The sequence below is a fragment of the Oryzias latipes genome, chromosome 1, assembly GCF_053564925.1.
Source record: "Oryzias latipes strain Hd-rR chromosome 1, Olatipes_Hd-rR_3.1".
Classification (NCBI taxonomy): Eukaryota; Metazoa; Chordata; class Actinopteri; order Beloniformes; family Adrianichthyidae; genus Oryzias; species Oryzias latipes.
The window spans coordinates 27311425-27326903 of NC_136237.1; the positions used below are offsets into that span (position 1 = coordinate 27311425).

The 15479-nt window shown below is 38.1% G+C and overlaps 1 protein-coding gene across 1 annotated transcript; it reads right to left on the bottom strand.

Annotated features, from left to right (window-relative positions):
- Positions 1–730: 730 nt before the first annotated feature.
- Positions 731–12040, bottom strand: LOC101165945 (polyunsaturated fatty acid lipoxygenase ALOX15B). The gene is made up of 17 exons (XM_078952378.1): positions 11942–12040; positions 11559–11736; positions 11166–11370; positions 10963–11044; positions 10679–10801; positions 10485–10588; positions 8808–8974; positions 8380–8523; positions 8028–8231; positions 7844–7930; positions 7573–7742; positions 7119–7240; positions 5352–5452; positions 3945–4115; positions 2033–3869; positions 1234–1404; positions 731–1158 (listed from the first exon to the last, which is right to left on the bottom strand). Exons 2-15 carry the CDS (start codon positions 11709–11711, stop codon positions 3690–3692), a joined length of 2013 nt encoding a protein of 670 aa, XP_078808504.1. The 5' UTR covers positions 11712–11736; positions 11942–12040; the 3' UTR covers positions 731–1158; positions 1234–1404; positions 2033–3689.
- Between the last annotated feature and the right edge of the window lie 3439 nt (positions 12041–15479).

Consider the following 15479-nt stretch of genomic DNA (forward strand, 5'->3'; position numbering starts at 1 on the left):
CCATATCTAAATATGACAAAAATAAATCTGATCTATGTTGGAGGAAATGCAATAAAATTGGAGATCACACACATATTTTTTGGGACTGCCCTGTTCTGGTACCATATTGGCAAGGAATTCAAAACATTATTAAAGTTATAACACAGGTCAACTTGCCATTAAATCCACTTTACTATATAATAGGCATCCTTCCAGAAGAAGGCATAGAAAAGAAAAAAGTTAAACTTATACAAATTCTTCTACTGGTGGCAAAAAATATGATCACCAGATCTTGGCTTAAAACCTCACCCCCGACTCTTGAACAGTGGCTGGAGGCTTTGAGGAAAGTTTATTTGATGGAAAAAATAACAGCTAAACTTCATTTGAGGTCAGAGATGTTTTATGACTTATGGACTCCTGTGACTGAACACTTTGGTTGGCCAGATGGATAAATTTTAGCATAGGGTGTTTTTGCAATGGGACAGTATTGTTTACCTTTATGGGCAGCTTTTCCACTCATAATCAGTGTACAGTGTAATATTTCTTTGTCAATTATTGTTTCATTATTTATTTACTTTTATGGTAATATTTTCTGAGTCCTGGGAAACTGTTTTTGAAAGACTCCTGTTGATACCTTCATTTTTGCTGAGATGCCACTTGTTCTTCGTTCATTTCATTATGCTGTAAAAGACAATAATTGATCTGCATACTTGAATAAAGTGTGTTCAAAAAAAAAAAGAAAAGGAAAAAATTGTTTTGTTTCGTTTTTATTCAAATCCTGCCATAATTAAAAATAAAGAAAACCTGTTACAAATTCTTTTTTATAGTTAGGAATGTTTTTCAAAGATGTTTAATCAGAATAGAATAAGTTAGCAAAAAATTATGTCCAAAAATACATTTTCAAGAAAGCTTTCAATTGCAAAAATCAAAAGATATTAGTAGGTTAAAGAGCTGGAAATTCTGGATCAGTTGATCCAGGGATGTACCGCACTGTCATATTTAAATAGCAACGCTATTTTCCACCTCCCTTGGGTTCAGATATGTGTACGGCACCTCCAGTTTTTTATTTCTGGCTATAATGTTGTTGCTCAGCTCCTCCAGCTGTGCTTGAAAGATCTTTATGAACTTCCTGGGAGTCTCCTCAGTGAAGTGCTCCTCAGGGTACACGCCAAGGGGAACCTGAAGAAATCAAAAACAGAATTATTTACCACAGTCTCCTTTCCTGGAATTTATTTAGAAATTTTGCCCACTTACAAAATCACTTGACTGTTGGCTAAGAAGCCACAAGGTGGCCATGCCCTGAACCGTTACGTTGATGTCTGGCAGAGTTTCCAGCATGGTGGCTTCATTTGCTTCCCCTTTCTTGGTTGGTGGAGGCCGTTTCAAAGAGATGGGAGTGTTTGGCATCCAGCTACCGTAGTCATACTGCAGCAAAAAAATATGTTTAATGTAGTGCTGGGTATCACCAACAATGTCAAGAATTGATTCCATTCACCATAGCCTGGATCGACTCGATTCAGCATTTTTTTAGTTTTTCAACCCACTCGATTCAAATCTGTTTGATTCTATTTAGAATTTACAAGTTTTAGACCCCAAATGGCTACTTTTCAAAATGTGTTTTCTTAAAAGAGTTTGTCAAATTCAAGCCTGTGAATATATAAAGCTATTTACTTAGCAATGGTATGTTTATGTCGAACAAACGTTAGCAGTAACCGTCCTATGGGAAATTCCATTGTACATTAGCATCAAGCTAGCAGATTTTGGCTTTTGCTGCTGTTATGCGTTAGGTCACTGAAAAAGGAAAGGCAAAAAAGATCAATTTCTACTTTTGATTTATTCAGCTTTGATTGATTCAAATCAATTAATCAATTTTATCAACCCAGCCATAATAAAATATGCAGGTTCATATAAAAAAAATCATCATTATAGAATTATCCTTGGTTGTTCTTTACTCTAATACGGATTTTTCCACATCAAATTTGTAGTATGGGAAACATTTATTCATGCAAACTGTAGCTATCCAAAGTTGTTTTTCTCATTTACAAGGACTCACCTGTCCACTGTTGACTGCAGCATGCTGAGCGGAGCCTGTGGCTATCACCATGGTAACAAATTTGACCAGCTCCAACACGGTTGTGAAACTTTGCGGAATTCCTGAAAGGGATATGAACAGATGTTTAAGTGATTCTGTGGACAGCCACCCTTAGGACTAACATCTTAACCTGAAAGTAATTATGATACTTCTCCAGCATCTTGTTGTTTTGTGTTTCTATGCCCCCTACTTCTTTTAACATCGTCTAACTTATTCAGCCCCCTTTTTCCTTTTTGGCCTTACGCTCCATCTCTAACATCCACCTCTCTCCTTCTCTCTTCTTTTATTTCCGTCTTATTCAACATGAAATGTATACAAACATACTAATATAAATAAAATTAAGCATCAAACACAATAGGAGTTTATACAAATATGCACCTTGTGTTTCTGAAGATTTATAACCCCCTATTGTAACAGTAAAATCTGGCAAACACAAGACGCCTTCAGCTCTTATCTGTTTGCTCTGCTGCTAGACAGGACAAGTAAAAGACAAAAAAACAGATATAGTTTAATAGGTCCACAAAATTAGTATTGTTTGTGAAAGTGCACTGTGAATGGTAGTAGTGTATTCTTTATTGATATAGCACTTCACTTTCATTAAGGCCCAAAGTGTTTGTACAGTCACAAGTTCCATTCACACACTGATGGTAGCTGAAATGCAAAGAACTAACCAGACAACCAGGAGAAATGTGGGCTTCATTGTCTTGTAGGCATGCAACAATTAACTTTCAACACAATGTCACAGTTTTGTTTCAGTTCAATATAACGATTGTGTATATATAACAAAACAAAAATAAAAATTTGGATAAACATGTTTTTTTTTAAATTTCCTTATAAGCTAGTAAGAAAAAAGAAAACCCTTTCATTTGGCTTATACTAGGCCCGGTGTAGTATAATAAAACAAAAAATAATAAATACTTCTTATACTTACCAAAAAGTTGTACACTTGATGTTTATTCTATTAAGTTTACTTTAGTAAATCTATAGGTATAACAAGTATACCACAGACCCTGTATGTGTAGTATAGAAGGTAAATTGGAACATTTTAAGGTAAACTGTGTAAAAAGTAAACTTCAATTATACTCCCTACACTTTTATTATAGACTGTATATTATACCTGCAGTACACTTAAATAGACTACTTATGCTAAGGGTATACATTTGTTAGACACTTTCAATGTAAACATAATGGTTGGTGTACAGGAGGGATGCTACAAGTCACTTTCCCCACAACTCAGTTCAATGGTGTAACACACAGTTCAGTTTCACACCAAGAATTGCGGCATCCCTAGTGTCTTGCCCTCTACACGGGCAGTTAAAATGGGAACTGAACCTGCGACATTTCGTTTTATGAGAAGGAAAAGGAAAACATTGTTTTGTTTTGTTTTTATTCAAATTCTGCCATAATCCTCAAATAAAGAAAACCTGTTACAAAATCCTTTTTATAGTTTGAAATGTTTTTCAAATATGTTTAATAAGAATAGAATAAGTTAGCAAAAAATGATGTCCAAAATAAATTTTCAATAAAGCTTTCAATTGCAAACATCAAAAGATTTTAGTAGGTCAAAGAGCTAAAAATTCATTATCAGTTGATCCAGGGATGTACCGCACTGTCATATTTAAATAGCAACGCTATTTTCCACCTCCGTTGGGTTCATATATGTGTACGGCACCTCCAATTTTTTATTTCTGGCTATAATATCGTTGCTCAGCTCTTCCAGTTGTGCTTGAAAGATCTTTATGAACTTCCTGGGAGTCTCCTCGGTGAAGTGCTGCTCAGGGTACACGCCAAGGGGAACCTGAAGAAATCAAAAACAGAATTATTTACCACAGTCTCCTTTCCTGGAATTTATTTAGAAATTTTGCCCACTTACAAAATCACTTGACTGTTGGCTAAGAAGCCACACGGTGGCCATGCCCTGAACCGTTACGTTGACGTCTGGCAGAGTTTCCAGCATGGTGGTTTCATTTGCTTCTCCTTTCTTGGTTGGTGGAGGCCGTTTCAAAGAGATGGGAGTGTTTGGCATCCAGCTACCGTAGTCAAACTGCAGCAAATAAATATGTTTAGTGTAGGGCTGGGTATCACCAACAATGTCCAGAATTGATTCCATTCATAGCCTGGATCAATTCGATTGAACATTTTTTTTATTCTTTCTACCCACATAATTCAATTCGGTTTGAATGTGTTTAGAATTTACAAGGTGGCTACTTTTCAAAAAATGTTTCCTCAAAAGAGTTTTTAAAATTCCAGCTTGATAGTATACAAAGCTATTCATTTAGTCAGCAATGGTATGTTTAGGTCAAACAGGCGTTAGCAGTAGCCGTCCTATGGGAAATTCCATTGTACATTAGCATTGAGAATCATAAACAGAATCTTTTATTATCATTATGCAGTGCACAACGAAATTGTTTACAGCAGCTCTCAGGGGATCAGTGGGTTATAGTAAGTCTGTGTGTTTGTGTGTGGGTGGGTGGGTGGGGGGTGGGGGGCACGCAATTGTGTGATTGGGGGAATGGAGGGGGTGGATGTGTCATGGTTTGGGTGTCTTTGCCCTAGGTTTTGATGCTTGTTTCTGTCATGTTTGAGTTCTGTTTCCTGTTTTAATTTGTAAAGTTTCCTGCATGTCATGTTTTTGAGTTTTACTTCCCTGGGTCCAATCTCTCCTGATTGTTTTCACCTGTGTCTTGTCAGTCCTGTCTGTATATAAGTCTTGTTTCTGCCTTCCTCTTGTACTGGTCCATACTGTCTCTTCCCTGACTGTCTTCTGACATGTTTTCTTGTTTAGGCCTCAGTTAGTTTAGTTTAGTTTAGTTTAGTTTCCCTGCTCTGCAGCGCTTTTTGTTGAGTTAATAAACCCCTTTCCCTGGAACCGTGTGCCTCCCGTCTCTGCATTTTAGTCATGGTCACCAGCCCTCCCTACCTGACAGGATGGACCAACTCTGGGGAAAAAGCTGTTTCTCAGTCTAAGCTAGCAGACTTTGGCTTTTGCTGCTGTTATGCGTTAGGTCACCGGACAAGGAAAGGCATAAAAGATCAATCTCTACTTTTATGGATCGATTTACTGATTTATTCAGCATGGATCGATTCATATCAATTTTATCAACCCAGTCCTAGTAAAATATGCATGTTTTTTATTAAAAAAAATCATCATCATAGAATTATCCTTGGTTGTTCTTTAGTCTAAAACAGATTTATCCACATCAAGTTTGTAGTGTGGGAAACATTTATTCATGCAAACTGTAGCTATCCAAAGTCGTTTTTCTTATTTACAAGGACTCACCTGTCCACTGTTGACTGCAGCATGCTGAGAGGAGCCTGTGACTATCACCATGGTAACAAATTTGACCAGCTCTGCCAGGGTTGTGAAACTTTGCGGAATACCTGAAAGGAATAAGAACAGATATTTGAGTGTGTCTGTGGACAGGTTCCACCCTTAGGATTAACATCTACACCTGACAGTATTAATGATACATCTCCAGCATCTTGTTGTTTTTTGTTTCTATGCCCCCTACTTCTTTAATCATCATTTAACTTATTCAGCTCCCTTTTCCTTTTTGCCCTCATGCCCCATCACTAACATCCACCTCTCTCTCTCTTCTATTTCCATCTGGTTCAAGAAGAAATTTATACAAACACGATCAATATAAATATAGTTGAGCATCAAACACAAAAGGGGTTTATACAAATATACACCTCGTGTCTCTGAAGATTTACAACCTCTTATTGTAACAGTGAAATCTGTCCAACACAAGACGCCTTCAGCTCTTATCTGTTTGCTCTGCTGCTAGACAGGACAAGTAAAAGACGAAAATACTTCTTATATTTACCAAAAAGTAGTACACTTGAAGTTTACTTTAGTAAATGTATAGGTATAACAAGTATACCACAGAGCGTGTATGTGTAGTATAGTAAGAAAAGACTTCAAAGCAGCTCTGCTTGTGTACAAGTCTCTCCATGGCCGAGCACCAAAGTACATCTCTGACATGTTAGTGCCATATGAACCATCTCGTACTCTGAGGGCCTCAGGGGCCGGCCTCCTGTTGATTCCCAGAGTCAGAACTAAACAAGGGGAATCAGCGTTTCAATATTCTGCAGCTAAAATCTGGAACAGCCTCCCTGAAGTCGTAAGACAGGCCTCTTCTGTGTTCATGTTCAAATCTAGACTTAAAACATTTCTGTTTAGCCGTGTATATGACTGAAAGGTCCTATCTGCACTTTTCTTTCCTTTCCTTCCTTTATTTTTAAATCAATTTTCAATTATTTTTTTATTTTATTTTTTTTCTTTTCTTTTAAAGTAAATTTTACGTTGATTATTTCTATGATGTATTGTGATTTTAATGCATTTTTCTGTTTTGTGAAGCACCTTGAATTACTTTGTGTACGAATTGTGCAATACAAATAAACTTGCCTTGCCTTGCCTAAGTAAACTAACTGAATACTTGTCCAGAGTAAATTGTAACATTAAAAGTTACCGTAAAAAATAAACCTCAATTATACTCCCTCACTTTTAGTATAGACTGTATAGTATACCTGCAGCACACTTAACCCTTGTGCCATCTTAGATGAACCCACCCTTAAATTGACATGTTATTCCTACCATGACAAAGGTGGATAAAGGTGGAAAGATTTCATGTAATCCATGGACACCAGTGAAGATCACAAATCATTGAAGAAAAAAGGTTCAACACCCTGTCTAATGGGGTCTAGATGACCCAACTCCCAACGTTAAAGTGCCAAGGATAGCACAAGGATTAAATAGACTACTTATGCTAAGGGTATACATTTGTTAGACACTTTCAATGTAAACATAATGGTTGGTGTACAGGAGGGATGCTACAAGTCACTTTCCCCACAATTCAGTTCAATGGTGTAACAAACAGTTCAGTTTCACACCAAGAATTGCGGCATCCCTAGTGTCTTGCCCTCTACACGGGCAGTTAAAATGGGAACTGAACCTGTGACCTTACGATTACAGGTCAATCACCAAACCACTGCGGTACAACCGCCCAATGTGAGTGTAGATGTTGAAATTTCTATGAACGCTTACCGGTGCTTGCTTGTGAAAGGAATCCATGTTCGAAAATGTCTGAAATCCACTTCTGTATTTCGGTATCTTGCTGGACTTCCTGGTCGTTTTTGTAGTAGTACTCAATGACTCCTTTCACAAACCTTTGAAGGATAAAGAAAGAAAATTATTTAAAATGCAAATATTGAATATGGAGACACTATTATGTCTATCAACAGTTTTTTTTTTTAATTGCACATCAGTTTTATCAAGTAGTTCAGAATTGGATAGACAGTAAAGAACTGTGGCTATAGAGACATCAGTTACTGGACAAAGGTTAGCTGAAATATCAAACCAAGCTTTATTAATGATAATTATTACAATCAATATCAGTCCAGAAAATTTCCATAGGACAAGATTTATCTAAAGCTAAAGGTGACAGTGGAGAGGAAAACTCCCTCCAAACATAATCAACCATCTTCTGTGAGACCAGTACCTGTAGATGATATACCAAAGCCTCAGCCCATCATCCCTGTAGAAGTAGTTTGGTACATCCTGCATTCCCCGCTCAGCAATATCATCAGTTATACAGAGGGAGCTGTACGTAACTGCAGACAGGGAGCGCCGCAGGATGGTTAGCATGCCCTCTCCACCAGAGGCAGAAAACTGAAAACAAGTCAAATCACAAATTTTAGACAAATACACTCCACAGTATAGGACAGGATAAAGGAAACAATCATGCTTTTTTATGTTCAGTGTTTTTGTACCTGAGTGAAAGATCCATTCTCAGATATCAATAAGTTTCGAGCTAAGAAGTTGATCTGCAGAGTGTATCGAGTGTGGGGTATGAGGAGCTGAGGAGGAAGAAACCTCAGTTGTTATCTCAAAATGTAATCGTTTTACATCGTCTTTCCAACCACAACATACAACCGTGTAGTTCTGAGTCTTAACCTTGTACAGAGGATGCACCATCGGAACGTTGCGCAGCAGAGACACAGCATAAACCTCAGCCAGCAGGTGAGCACGAAGCAGGTGAGTGTTAAGCTGGTGCTCACTGAAATCTGCACTTCTCACAAAAATCTTTGCCAGCAGCCAATCGTACTCAGAATCTGTGGGTAAGAAGATCGGGTTGTCCTCTGCAGGCGTCTGCTTCAGCTGCAGGAGAAGGAAAGAATTTGTTGGACATTATAGTTTTTCTACCGCTGTAATGCATTTGCTTCTGTTACCAAAAGAGCAGAAATTATACCTTTAAAATGGAAATCTAAAATATTTCTTTGCTTCTCTGCATTTGAGTGGATCTCACCTGGATGGCGATTGGCATCAACTTCTCGTCTGCAGTTTTTTGAAGCAGCACAAGTGGAGCCATCAAGTACTGCGTCTTGCCATTGATTGTGTTGGTTTTCACTCCATCCAAATGCTTGTAGTCACACAGGAAAATGTTTCCCTTCTGTTTGATGTATACATGAAAACAAGGAGAGGATTTGCTGTTAAGGCTTAAAATAATAAAATAAAAAAGTACATTTTACAGAGAAAAGTGCAGTAATCACAACTCAAACTTTGTATTCATTTTTTTTGTCAATTACCAAACCTCAAAGTTAGTTTAAAAGAAACAAATGTAAAAAACAAACAAACACATAAAACTTTCACGTTAGCAACAACTTCAGTTACCACTTTGTGATCCCTAGAAAGTCTCTAAAGTCCACTTTTTGCAAGAAAATGAAAAGCAAAGACCTGTATTTCTGCATCCAAGCTCATCTGACCACTAGGAAACAGCATGGAGTCGGTGACAGGGAAGTTTTTAGGCAGCTCTGTGCAGCGTCGGATCAAGATGGGATTGACTCCATTGAGATACTGTATCCCAAAGAAGGAATCTTCCTTCCAGTGTTTCTGGACATAATCTGTGACACAAGAAAACAGCATCGGATGCATCAGACTACCTACATTGTTTCTTAACCCTTTTTCTTGTCTATTTTTTAACAACTGACAATCATAAAGCTGAAAATTATGTCCTTTTTTAGCAATAAATTAAATCTAACACTATTATTGTTTCCCCTGCCAAACCAATCAATTTTTACTATGGTATAAAGTATCATCCATGCAGAAGTCTAATTTCAAACCAGTTATATAAGAAAAGCATCACTCATTCAGGAAGACACACAAATTCTATCAAAGAGGAATTTGTTTTAAAAATGCAACAATTGAAGTGAAGCTCTTGTGTTTCCCCACATGAAGATCAAACTATACACAAGTACAGGTGGACTGTTACGGCTCAGGCCATGGTTCTGCCTTATCTGGTGCTGGCCGTGGTGCAGCGGTAGGGCAGTCGACCCATGATCGTAAGATTGCAGATTCAATTCCCACCTTGCACGCCCGCCCATGAGTCGAAGTGTCCTTGGGCAAGACACTGAACCCCACCTTGCCTCTGGTGGGAGGTTGGCGCCAGTGTTCGGCAGCGGAGCCGCCATCAGTGTGTGAATGGGTGAATGGGACTGTGACTGTTAAGCGCTTTGGGCCTTCGAAAGAGGGTAGAAAGCGCTATATAATAAGTATATGCCAATTACCATCTTAGATTGAAATTTTATTCTATTTTGTTTTATCTTTTCTGTTGGAGTAGAAGGTTTTGAATAACATCTGATGACGCTGTGAGATGATGAAAATGGTGTTCAGGATCCTCTGTTATTTTTCTAAGAAGTTTATCAAACAAACAATACAACTGAGAAAAAAAGCACTTTCTCTGTTGCCGGAACTCCATTTTAAAAAATCTGGTTCTAGTTCTCATCCTGTTGCAGTTTACACTGATTGCAACCCTTTGGTTTTATGGAATATGATGCAAAACTCTAACCAGAGACTCATGAGATGATCATTGACTTTAATTTTCCAATAAATTAAACATAAAAAGATAACTGAAAGTTTGATAGCTGATGCTCTTTTCATAGCAACTCAATATAAGTGATGTCTTTTGTGTGTGTGTGTGGGGGGGGGGGGGGGGGGGGTAGTGTTTTCAATGTGATTGACCGATTTTTAAAACATGGTGAAAAAACAGCATAGAAATCCGACTGATCTGTAAGGATTTTTCTTAAACCAATGGTAGATCTTCTGCTATTGCAAATGAGGATAAAACAGAAAGAATCTGTTAAAATTCTAGAATTTTGATAAAAAAAGGCAATGAAAAGTCTGGACCAAAAATGTTTAGGAATGCAGCAATGTGGAATTGCAATTACTTTTAAATGTATCTTCAGATATCATTTTTATCTTATTGCTTTTTTTATTGAACTTAAATTGATATCTGGTGTTTTCTCTTTGGAAGCCCTCGGGAAAAGTTATTCACATCCGTGTAACTCTGAGTGTTTCAGCCCCTTCATCTGACCGTTGAAGATGTATAACCTGCATTGATTAATGGTATCATACCTGCTATGTCTGTTTGTTTGCAGCAAAACACCTGATCAATGTCATGGATGTTAGTCCACCCCTTCTTGCAGTTATCGAGGCCTTTCAGTTTCAGCTCTAACAACCTGAACCAAAAGACAAACACTTAGAAGTTTTGACTTTGTTATTCCTCATAGCTAACGATGAATGAACATAAGAGAAAATTAATAAATTACCCTGATGCTGCGGTAAATGCGAACTCTGTAGATTTGGTGAAGGAAAACTGGACCTCACATGGCAGGGAAGTGAGGTCCTCTGCCTTGATGCAGTGAGGTAAGCCTTCCGTGTACACATGCCAGCTATGAAAAAAGTACAAGTACGAAACTCTAGTATCTTAAGGATGAAATCCTCTCATTCATTTGGTTCCTTGTTTGCTTAACACAAGACTTTATTCAAAGATAAATGACACGTCTTTGTTGTCTTCTAACATCCAGGACAATGAAACAGTGAAAGCGCTCACCGATAAGCCTCCTCTCGCACTTTCAGCTCCTGCTCCCGACTGTACCTGCCCAGATGATGCTTGTCATCTAAGACCCTCAGAGCTGCAAGAAGGGATAAATGTTGAGATTTGACACCACAGATAAACACAGGGAGGAGACAAAGTTCCCCTTATCTTATTGTGTACAGAGTAGTAGGTGGTATACATGAACAGTGTCCACAAACCTGCAGCCTCCCTGAAGCGGTGCACGTTGCTGTCACTGATCCAGCGGTGGACGGGAAAGGTAAACGTGTCTCCATAGGGAGATTTCACCTCCACCATGCTGAGAAACCAGGAGTCTTCTAGGAAACCCACAAAGGCCTTTTTGTCCACCTCTACCAGAACCAGTTGTCCAAGAGAGGTGGGAGCAGAAACAGTGAAGGAGGACACCTAGAAAGAAGAACAGAGGGGGTGTAACCGCTATAAAGCCATGGCAATTTCCCAGAATTTTTTCCAATTAAAACGATCAAAGCAGCAACAAATCAGGCTAGACATTTTCCCTCTTTTTGTTAATTTTTGGAAAAAAAAGAAAGGATGCCGTACATCACCACAAAAATGGACTGATCTTGCAGACTTACAGCTCCTTTCTTGAAGGCTTTGGCACCTTTGAGGCCCATGAGCCACTTGCGTTCACTCTCTCCTTGAGTGCCGACCAGCTTTATGTAGACGTGGTTTAAAGTCCCAGCAGCGACTCTGTCGTCCGTATGTAAAGTGACTTTATAATTCACCATCTTTATTTCCAGAAGCAGATGAAATCTTGAATTAAAGAGTTAGAGATAAGCATAAACAGATAAACAAATTATAGCAGTAAATAAATTACACAAGAAAAGTGAGTTATTGTTGCAACAAAAAGCCTAACAAAATGTATTTAGCAGTTACTTCAACTAATCTTTTCTTGTTAGTCTGCCTGAAAGAATCACACCTAACATAAATAGTTATTAAAAAAAAAGCTATTTCTTACTTTGAGAAGTTACAGAGAGTAAATGTTGCACTGATACAACCTGTCCCTGGGAACTGATCTTTATATGCACAGGTTGGTGGGAGTGTCTTAGGTGTGACAGCAAAAAAGCTGTGATGATGAAATGTGCTGAACTGTGAAGAAACAATATATAACTCCTGAAGTGGCAGAAAACTTTATTGACATTTTAAAACAAACTCCTGCTCAGATTTTACCTGTGTCCTGCGATTCTCCGACTGATGATTTTAATGACAGACTTAAGTTTGCCATTGATTCAGCAGCTCTGCTGAAAATGAAAAAAAAAAAAAAATACTGAATCAGAATCCAAAGATGCCTTGGATAAACATGCTATTTTAAATCGGAAGAGAATTTGCAGGAGAGCGGAGATAAAATTAAGAAAAACTAATTTAACAGTCGACGATGACTTTTTTGAGGATCAACTAACAATCTATAACCATGCTGTCAAAAAGGCAAGGAAAGTTTATTTTTCAAATCTCATCACAGACAATAAACACAACTCCCAGTTTTCATTTTAAACCAATTGATTTTTTATTAAACAAAGATTTGACTAAATTCATCATGCCTCACTCACAAAATGCATGTGAGGACTTTGCAGACCACTTGCAGAAGAGTAACTTGGATCCAAATATTATAGACAATTACAGACCTGTATCCAACTTACGATTTTTTGTAAAAAATTTTTAAAACTTGTCTTTACTCAAACCTGCGACAGACTAGCGACCTGTCCACGATGTTCCCTGCCTTTGCCCACAAGTGGGCGGGATGGGCTCCGGTAGCCCCGTGACCCCGAAAGGGAACAAACGGAAGAAGATGAATGAATGAATGAATGACTGTTTTTACTCAATTACTTGATTTTTTTAAATGAACATAATATTCAGTACTGAGACGGCCCTTTTAAAAATTTTAAATGGTCTCAGAAATTCTTATGACTCGCAGAAACTTTCTGTTCTGGTACTTCTGGATCTTAGTGCCGCCTTTGATACGGTAGATCACCACATTTTATTGGACAGACGAAGGAGTCGGGCTGACCTCAGGAACTGCTCTTGACTGGTTTCATTCCTATCTTACTAATCGACACTTTTTGGTAGGTATGGACATTTGGTCCTCAAGAATCCACGAAATGAGTTGTGGGGTTCCCCAGGGGTCAAATTTGGGTCCAATACTTTTTAATTTATATATGTTGCCTCTTGGGGATGTCATCAGGAGACACTGCATTGACTTTCACAGCTATGCTGATGATACACTGCTTTACGTCGCCATGTCTTCTGATGACCTTGAACCTGTTAACACTCTTTTAAACTGCATTTTAGATATAAAGTTGTGGATGGCAGAAAACTTTCTACAGCTCAACCAGGACCAAACTAAAGTTTTCATCATTGGTCCTGAAGACAAGAGAGAGATGATCTTACCCAAACTTAGGAATTTTAAATCTTCTCAATGTGTGAAACCTGGGCATGCTTTTTGACTCTGAGCTGAGTTTTATTCTTCATAGCAGAAACGTGGTGAAAACAAGATTTTTTTCATCTTAAAAACACTGCCAGAGTCTGCTCGTTCCTCTCTCTTGCCAGCACAGAGGTGCTGCTGATGGATGCTTTTATTTTTAGTCGTTAAGATTATTATAATTCCCTGCTCTCTGGTTTACCCAAAAAGTCGCTTTCAAACCTACAACTATTGCAGAACTCTGCGGCACGAGTTCTGACGACAAGGGCGGGAACACATTACACCGGCTTTAAAATCGCTGCATTGGCTCCCTGTGCATTTCAGGATTGATTTTAAGATTCTTTTGATGGTTTTTAAAATTTTTAAGGGTCTTGGGCCTTTATATTTAACCCTTGTGCTATCCTAGGCATTTTAACATTGGGAGTTGGGTCATCTAGACCCCACTAGACAGTGCGCTGAACCTTTTTTCTTCAATGATTTGTGATCTTCACTGATGTCCATGGATTACATGAAATCTTTCCACCTTTATCCACCTTTGTCATGGTAGGAATAACACCTCAATGTAAGGGTGGGGTCATAGGATAGCACAAAGGTTAAATGATTTCATTTTAAAGTATAATTGTGGGAAGATGCCCTTTTGAAAGAAAAGAAGAACATGTAAGGGAAAACCAGGAAACAGTGGATGTGGAATAAGACTGTATTCTATTTATATTTTGAGGAAAAAAATACTTTTCCATATTTTGTATTTTTGTATTTGTATTTATTCATTTACGGGACCATGCATACAACAAACAGTGTTGAGCTCTAAAAGTAATGAGACACTGTAAATATGCAGGATTGTAGCCTAGGTTAATTTCCATCCTCTGTCCCGATCTAAACATGGCCAGCCACCTAGAGACACTATGATAACTGTGACCACTTTCTTCACCCCCCAATGATTTTCCATAAAAAAATTGTAAAGTAGAATGAATTAGTGCAAATACAGAAACTTTATTTTAGGTAAATTCAGTCCATTTTGTTTGACAAAACAGAAGTTTTTACCAGGTATTATGTTTTTACATGCCACATATGTTGCTCTAATGTAGTTTGAGTAGTTTTTAGTAGTTTAAGATTTCTCAATGGGGTCATTAATCATTATTTATCTCCAGGTGTTAGTTAATGTCATTGCACATATTTGTTTGATGGTGAAACTGAGAAATGTGGTGGGAAACTATTATAACTGGATGATGAATCACCTCAGTGAGCTTTATTTATTTTTGGGCAAAAAGAAAGTTTCACCTGGGCTGATTCCAAATGAAAAAAAATCCAATCTATCCGTCTATTTACCAAACCTGTGCAATTCCTTCTGGGGTCATGGGGATGCTACCGTTTTTGGGCAAAGGTGGGGTACACCCTGGACTGAGTCCATCAAGATTCAAGATTCAAAGAGTTTATTATTATATGCAAACTTAGGAAACGGGTTTCCCTGTACAATGAAATGCTTACTTTGCTGTCTGCTCCAAATGCCAAAGGTGAAATAAAATACAATAAAGATAGGAGTAGGATATATACACCATAACTGAAAATTCACATGTAACATAAAATATACGACCTGCGGAGAACTTCAGGCTGGCAACTCAGCAGCGTTTACATGTTTACTCCTCCCCGCGGGCAATTCAGCCCAATTTAGTCACCTGTTTTGCGTCCTACTTAAGAACTCGGAGTGCGCCCTATGCCCTCTTCATCTATGTCCATCGCCCCACTCTCCCCCCAAGCTTCCACCTGTGAGCTCCGTCAGGGGTAGTTTTATACCCTAAGTTTTCCATGGAGATCTTGTTTATTGTATCTGAATGGAGTCTTATGCCAAACTAAAAGAAAATATGGAAAGTAAAGCTTTCTTACTGCATGAGTTGTCTGACTGAAATATTACTATGCACCAGTAAATGATTAAACCTATATACAATCAGATGTTGTGCAAATCTAGCTGAGTTTAACTATACAAAGAGACTTACATGACCTAAATGTGCAAGAACAGTAAAGATAAGCAATGAGGATGTGCAAAGGTGCAGTTTGTTGTTACAGACTCCTGTAAGCTGTTGAG

Coding starts and splice junctions, on each gene's coding strand:
- LOC101165945 (XM_078952378.1), bottom strand. CDS start 11,711: ATGGTGAATTATAAAGTCACTTTACATACGGACGACAGAGTCGCTGCT. Junction 8,524..8,807: donor GCTTGGATGCAGAAATACAG/GTCTTTGCTTTT, acceptor TACATCAAACAG/AAGGGAAACATTTTCCTGTG. Junction 8,232..8,379: donor TGATGCCAATCGCCATCCAG/GTGAGATCCACT, acceptor CTTCTCCTGCAG/CTGAAGCAGACGCCTGCAGA.